Source organism: Ammodytes marinus (assembly GCF_949987685.1).
Source record: "Ammodytes marinus genome assembly, chromosome: 10".
NCBI classification, from domain to species: domain Eukaryota; kingdom Metazoa; phylum Chordata; class Actinopteri; order Uranoscopiformes; family Ammodytidae; genus Ammodytes; species Ammodytes marinus.
The window spans coordinates 32,115,563-32,123,533 of NC_137214.1; the positions used below are offsets into that span (position 1 = coordinate 32,115,563).

The window sequence follows — 7,971 nt, forward strand, 5'->3', positions numbered from 1 at the left end:
TAATAATTTTAAGACGAAAACCACAAATTGCGCCATGAACATTTAGCATGACAGTTTACAAAGCAGCGCCTATAGGCAAAACAAAGTACTGCTTTCAAAGAAAAAAATCTCTTATGTTTCCCAGTTAGTAAGATCCATGTGTGGCCTTATGTGTTTATTGTATTTATATGTATCCAAAATCACTGACCACCAATTTTATTATTATTTTTTTTTTAAAGATAATTTTTTGGCATTTTCAAGCTTTATTAGATAGTATAGAGTTGAAATGGGGAGACAGAGAGAGAGGGGGGATGACCTGCAGTAAAGGTCCACAGGTCGGATTTGAACCCGCGACCACTGCAACGAAGGCCGGAGCCAATATGGTACGCGCTTTATCCACTACACCACCGGAGCGCCCACTGACTACACCTTTAATATTTTTTTTTTTAAATTACTGTTTTGTTTTAGTTTTTTTCCCTTATTTTCGAGTGTTTCTGAGCGACTAAAACATATTTTTCAGTCATTTTCCCCCAGTAAATATGAACCATGTGTGTCTTCGCTATGCGTGTGTTGATGAGCCATCAGTGGCCCTGTACCTTTAAAGGAGTACTTCACCCATACGGAACCAGCGTTCTATCATTATAAAATCACTATTATAATATAATGAATGAGGTTTTTCTTCCCTCAGTCTTCCCTTAGTCTTCCCTTGGCCCAGCTGTCCTGTTAATCCTAGCCCTTACTGTGATGTCACAAGAAGGAAAATGTAGGGTTAGACAGTGAGACCATAAAACACTCTTTCTGCCTTTTCTCAGGCTAGGATGATCCGATTTCATTTTTTTTTGCACATTTATACTACATAGGATCTCAGAGTTCAATACACCTTCATATTCCAACTGGTGAAGTAGGTCTTTAAAGATCAAGTTCCCTTATCAAGAACAATGGTGTATAAAGCAGCGCCTAGGCTGAAAATGTCTTTTCAATGCAACTAAAAAAGAATTTCAATAGTTTTTCCAGAGTGACTTTGCACCATGTGTGTCCTAGCTATGTGTGTATTCTAATGGGTTGCCCAACATCACTGACTACACCTTTAATTCATTTCTTGCAAATAACATTGCTGTTTTTTTTTGTCTTTTTTCCCTTTTCTTTTCTTTTCTTTTTTTTAAGGGTTTTCAGAGATACTAAAGAAAATGTTGCCCCAGTAACTATGAACCATGTGTGTCCTAGCTATTTGTGTGTTGCGTTGTGTGTATTGTGTTGTGTGTGTGTGTGTGTGTGTGTGTGTGTGTGTGTGTGTGTGTGTGTGTGTGTGTGTTATATGTATTTTGTGTGTCCGTCTCACTACAGGAGTGAGTAGCCAGCGTGACCTGAGGTATTAAGGCCTGCTGCGATCGCCTGTGCCCTCAGAGTAATGGGTTCAGTGTGTGTGTGTGTGTGTGTGTGTGTGTGTGTGTGTAGATATAATGGGCTCTGAGTGTGTGGTCATGCAGTCAACATGCTATTGAAGAGGTTTAGTATTTATTTATCTGTTTTTCTTGAAAGTTTTCAGTTTTTTTCAGTGCAACATTGGGTCCACAAATTCAATCCAGCTCCTCTCACAACACACACACACACACACACACACACACACACACACACACACACACACACACACACACACACACACACACACACACACACACACACACACACACATAGACAAACACGGTTAATACTGGTGAAAAATTACTGAAAAACCTTCTTTAGTGGCTCTGTAAAACTTCAAGAAAAGAGAGGGAAGAAAAGACAGCAATATTATTTTCGAAATAAGAAATAATTTAAAGGTGTAGTCAGTGATTCTGGAGAATTCTTGTTGTCACTATCAAGGCCACACATGGATCGTAGTAACTGGGGGAAAATATATAGCCTATACATATATTTTTTTGCATTTAAAACAGTACTTTGTTTGGCCTATACGCAATTTGTGGATTTTGTTTTAAAATGATTCATTAAATTATTTGCACGTTTCGGAACTGGATCTTAAAAGGTACAAGGCCACCGATGTCTCTTCATAGTAACAATGGAGAGAGCAACACACAGACACAATACACACACACACACACACACACACACACACACACACACACACACACACACACACACACAGCTAGGACACACACACGGTTCATAGTTACAAAAGGGAAAATATATTTTTGAAAGTATCTGAAAAAACTAAATAAAATAAAATAAAAAACAAAACAGTAATAACATTTTCACAAATTAATAAAAAATTTCAGGGTTAGTCAGTGATTCTGGAGAACGCTTTTTGTCTAAATCAGTGAATATCTCCTCATGATCCACTACCTGTCTGTACTGTGTGTGCGCTGAACAAAATATCTGGTGTCAATACACAGCCTAGGCTCTGTAAACTGGTATTTAAATAAAAGGGCCACCGTATACCATCTTACTTAGACTGTCTATTAACGCAGATTTTTCTATAATAATAGAATACATTACATTCATAGTAAGGACACACACGGTTCATAGTTACTGGGGAAAAATGACTGAAAAATATTCTTCAGTAGCTCTGAAGAATACTCAAGAAAAGGAAGGAAAAAAAACAGCAATATTATTTTTTCAAAAAGCATTTTCCAGAATTGAACATTTGAGAGTCATGGTTTGAGAGTAAAAGTATCTTACTAAATAAAAAAAACAAAACGGTAATAATATTTTCAAAAATGTATTAAAAATGGAGTCACTGATTCTGCAGAACTCTCTCCCTCCCTCTCTCTCTGTTTCCCTCCCTCTCTCTCTCTCTCTCTCTGTCTCTCCCTCCCTCTCTCTGTCTCTCTCTCACTCTCTCCCTGTCTCTCCCTCCCTCTCAATTCAATTCAATTCAATTCAAATTGGCTTTATTGGCATGAAAGTTACAGTATTGTACTATATTGCCACATCATCAAATTAATAAGTAAAAATATTCAACATATAACAACATAACATACCTCTCTCTGTCTCTCTCTCACTCTCTCCCTGTCTCTCCCTCCCTCTCTCTGTCTCTCTCTCTGTCTCTCCCTCCCTCTCTCTCCCTCTCTCTCTGTCTCTCTCTGTCTCTCTCCCTGTCTCCCCCTCCCTCTCTCTCTGTCTCTCCCTCCCTCTGTCTCTCTCTCTCCCTCTCTCTCTCTGTCTCTCTCCCTGTCTCTCCCTCCCTCTCTCTGTCTCTCCCTCCCTCTCTCTCTCTGTCTCTCTGTCTCCCTCCCTCCCTTTCTCTCTCTCTCCCTCCCCCCCTCTGTTATAAGCCATGACCTCACAATAACAACCTGTGTGTGTGTGTGTGTGTGTGTGTGTGTGTGTGTGTGTGTGTGTGTGTGTGTGTGTGTGTGTGTGTGTGTGTGTCTGTGTGTGTGTGTGTGTGTGTATGTTGGTATTGGGCCAAAACCAATGACATGAAAACCTGCTGAGCCACACACACACACAGGATTTTTTTTTTAGAAAACTTCCTTGTATTTTCAAAACGCACACACACACACACACACACACACACACACACACTCACTCACTCACTCACTCACTCACTCACTCACTCACTCACTCACTCACTCACTCACTCACTCACTCACTCACTCACTCACTCACTCACTCACACACACACACACACACACACACACACACACACACACACACACACACACACACACACACACACACACACACACACACACACACACACACACTCTCTCTCTCTCTCACTCAGTCACTCACTCACCTACACACACACACACACTCACTCACTCACTCACTCACTCACTCACTCACTCACTCACTCACTCACTCACTCACTCACTCACTCACTCACTCACTCACACACACACACACACACACACACACACACACACACACACACACACACACACACACACACACACACACTAGGGAGGGAGCAGTAACTTGACAGGAAATGGGGAGAAACAAGACAGAGATACCAACATAAAACAGGAAACTCACCAAAACAAGACAAGGACCATGACAGCTGGCTGACTATGACACACAAGCTCTTCCTAGTAACACATGCTCTATATGAGGATGTCTAGTTAAATTCAACATGTATCTTAAAAATGCTGAAATATATATGTATGATGCTGAATGCGTGGTGCTGTGTTTACCTGCAAAGCCCCCCCCCCCCACCTTGGCGATGAATTGCTTTGTTGTCTGTGTGTGTGTGTGTGTGTGTGTGTGTGTGTGTGTGTGTGTGTGTGTGTGTGTGTGTGTGTGTGTGTGTAACTTTCTCACACAATCGAAGGTACTCTTTTTTAATGCCATGTTGGTATTGGGCCAAAACCATTGAAATAAAAACACTTTTAGAGGAAACACTGGAACATATCGATGACATAGAGTGACCTATTTTCCTCTCAGACTATGAATGCCATTGTTCTCCCAGAAACACCTGTTGCAGTGTGTTACGGTCACATTGGGCAGCATCCCAACACTGTCTGAAAACACAATACTGTTTGACAGATCAAATAGCTGAGTGTACTCAATGTTCAAAAGGTTACTATGCAACAATTTCCTAAAAAAGTAGGGGTTGGGATGCATTCGCTGTCTGTATGTCTATGTAATTAGGGGGGGGGGGCTTCGCAGGGGAACGGCGATCCCATGCGTTCCCCGAACACTGGCTACTTGCTCCCAAGTCGGTGGAGAAACTAGATATTCATACCTGACGGTCTATTGTTACCCAGGACAATGTAGGAGGAACTCCCTGCTTGGTTTATCATAACAAGATACACTTCACGAGAAGTCACGTGGTGAGACAAAAACAAATCTCTTCTGTTACTTCCGAGGAAATGTTTTCAACCAGCAAGTCACGCACATTGAATAAGTGCCAGTATCTCTACGTAGGTTACGTGTTACCGCCATTGAGTTGAGACACACCCACTGATCAATATAAGAGCGGCTGCCTCAGCGCACAGGTGCCACAGGTGAACAGGTAAACAGACAGACAGGTGAACTCCTTCCCATCTCAGACTGACTGCAGCGACCGCCGACATGACACCAGCCTTCATCATCCTCCTCTGCCTTGCGCACACGGTATTTACACTTTTCAACTCCTTTGTGATATTCTCTACTTATGACATCTATTGCAGCATGTCCGTCCTGGGAGAGGGATCTCTTCCTCTGTCAACTCTCCCTGAGATTTCTAATTTTTTAATCCCGATAAAGGGTTTTTTACTGGGAGTTTTTTCTCAGCCGAGCTAAGGGTGTAAGGGCAGGGTGTCATACTGTATGTAATGTAAAGCCCACTGAGGCAAATGTCTATTTGTGATATTGGGCTATACAAATAAAACTGATTTGATTTGATTTACACTTTTAACCCTTCTATTTATAGAGTCATATCTGACCCGTTTTCAACTTCAGAAATGCAAAAAAAAGCCTTGTATTTATTTTTTTATTGGAACAAGATTTTACGAGTAAAAGCTTTACAAACAAAACTATTTTTACCATTTAAGTCAATTCTGAAAGTCTCAAAACAAAAAACTGACTGTGGTGTGTAAAATAAAGTGGCTGTTGCATGAATCCTTTAAGTTGTTAGTGGCTCTGTTGATCAGATTTGGCTCAAACAATAATCATCTTTGACTCTGGACACTTTGAAAACCATACACTTTTTTTTTTTCTTTTTTTTTAGATATATATTTTTTTTGGCATTTTCGCTTCATTAGATCGTTTTTTTTTGTAGAGACAGAGCTGAAATGGGTGAGAGAGGGGAAGATGGGAACTGACCCGGGCTGGATTCGAACCCTGGTCTGCTGCAGGGCCTGGGCCCGGGGGGGAGGGGACACACACCCTTATCCACTGCACCAAGGGCGCCCCCATCCTTTTTTTTTAACACAACATACGATCTACCATGAATCTATACGGGTCAATTTGCCACTGTGGTTAAAACATTTATTATTTCTCTTTTGGATTTCTCCATGCAGGTTGATTTAGAAAATAGTGTCTTGATTATTTTAGGTTGTTAGTGACTCTGTGGATCAAATTAGTCTCAAACAAGAATCATCTTTGACTCTGGACACCTCCTCCTCCTTCTGCTATTTTGGGCCAGAGAAAATCTATACACCTTTTTTTTCTTTTGACCTTTTTCCTAACACACATCTACAGATGTCACTATGTCACTATAAAAACCTTTTTTTTTCTCTTTTGGATTTCCATCCAGGTTGATTCACAACCGGCCCAAACTACCCCAGCCAGTTCTGTGAGGTTTAACTGCGGTGGCACCCAGTGCCCTTCTGGTCAGGACTGCCTCCTGGTGGACGGCATATCTCGCTGCATGGACCCGTGTGATCACTACACGCCGCTAGACGACGCCTGGAGAGCCACAGACAACAGGGTGGTATCAGGGGACGTGAATTGCGACTACCCCTCAGCCTGGCAGGGCTGGTACCGTCTGTTCCTCGGTAACAGCAGCGTTCAGATGCCAGAGAGATGCATTGAGCAATACATGTGTGGAACTTATGCTCCACTGTGGCTGCAGACGCCCCACCCGCGGCTCTCTGCAGGCATCATACAGGCCCAGGTCTGTGCCAGCTGGAATAGAGTATGCTGCCTTAGTAAGTCCAGCCCAATCCATGTGAAAGCCTGCCCAAGAAACTACTACGTCTACAAGTTAAGAACGCCAAATAACTGCAATATAGCATACTGTGCAGGTAAGCAACAATAATTCCTTCTATTCTACGCACTCACACTGCTAAAGCACAAAGTTATAAGTCTAGTTCTTCAGACTGACAGTGGATGGAATCCTTATTCCATATTGTATGTGGAGATGATCATGTCTTAAGGATCATTCAGACCTTTGTTGCCATCAGATTCTCTAGTGGACTAATTTGTCTTCTGCTCCTCATCAGATGTCAACACAACAATACCTGTGTGTAACACCTGCACTGCAGCTCAGACCTGTGTGAGCAATGGCACCGTCTGGAGGTGTGAAGGTCAGTCTGAGTTACCATGAAACATCCACCATTCCACATTATGTACCCTGATGATTTTGACAGAGAGTTTGGTGTATATTTAATTTGCCTTTTCAAATATTTGTCTTTCCTGGTAGATCCTTCCACAAGAGATGTGACTACTTCACCAACAGGTCAGATTGTTATGTGCTAAATAAGATGTACTTGCCCTGATAGGTCTGTTTCTCTCACTGAAATCTTCCCTGTTCTTCTGATTGGTATATCCTGATTGGCTGGACTACCACAATGCTGGATAGATGCTTACATTAACGTATGGTGCTGTAGGCTTCTCAAAGTCTATGTAAACACCAAACCTGTACAGCGTGGGGTCAGATGCATTAATTAAAGGCATTCCTGGTCCCTAAGAGCTTTGCCCTGAACCTGAACTGGGATCCCTAACAAAAGACTATCAACTGTACTTTTATGGTAATTTATATTTAACCAAGTTCTGACCGTCTTAAAGTCAACACAGAACTTGCTCTAACACACACACAAAGATGAGACATTAGCCTTATAGGGCCTGTATGTAGTGAAGCATTCTGTCTGTGTTAAACCATAACTTTATAATGTGTTATATGAGCAGATACCTCACATGAAAACAACTCTGTGAGGTTTAACTGCAGCAGCACCCAGTGCCCTTCTGGTCAGGACTGCCTCCTGGTGGACGGCACATCTCGCTGCATGGACCCGTGTGATCACTACACGCCGCTAGACGACGCCTGGAGAGCCACAGACTACAGGTACAGGAGCACGCCGCCTTATCACTGCGACTACTGGTCAGTCTACGGGGTCACAGCCTATGTCTGGGAGGGCTGGTACCGTCTGTTCCTTGGTAACAGCAGCGTTCAGATGCCAGAGAGATGCGTTGAGTATGAGAGGTGTGGAACTGGTACTCCACTGTGGCTGCAGACGCCCCACCCGCTGCTCTCTGCAGGCATCATACAGGCCCAGGTCTGTGGTAGCTGGATGGGAGACTGCTGCGCGTACCCGCAAAAACCAATCCATGTGAAATCCTGCCCAG

The 7,971-nt window shown here is 42.6% G+C and overlaps 2 protein-coding genes across 11 annotated transcripts in view; one reads left to right on the plus strand and one right to left on the minus strand.

Annotated features, from left to right (window-relative positions):
- LOC307256516 (scavenger receptor cysteine-rich domain-containing protein DMBT1-like) overlaps positions 1–7,971 on the minus strand; it is a 394,296-nt gene that overhangs the window by 313,874 nt on the left and 72,451 nt on the right. The gene's annotated exons all lie outside the window — the stretch shown is intronic.
- The window catches only part of LOC307256526 (uromodulin-like), a 113,843-nt gene continuing 110,805 nt past the window's right edge, over positions 4,934–7,971 (plus strand). Inside the window, exons 1-6 of one of the 2 annotated variants that reach the window (XR_013845065.1) lie at positions 4,934–5,037; positions 6,161–6,650; positions 6,849–6,932; positions 7,049–7,084; positions 7,534–7,690; positions 7,860–7,901. Coding sequence is in view for 1 of the 2 variants with exons in the window: in XM_080035532.1 (XP_079891658.1) it covers positions 4,996–5,037; positions 6,161–6,650; positions 6,849–6,932; positions 7,049–7,084; positions 7,534–7,690 (809 nt within the window). In the remaining variant the exon portion in view is untranslated. The remainder of the gene's footprint in view (positions 5,038–6,160; positions 6,651–6,848; positions 6,933–7,048; positions 7,085–7,533; positions 7,691–7,859; positions 7,902–7,971) is intronic. The other variant, XM_080035532.1, reaches the window with a different exon arrangement.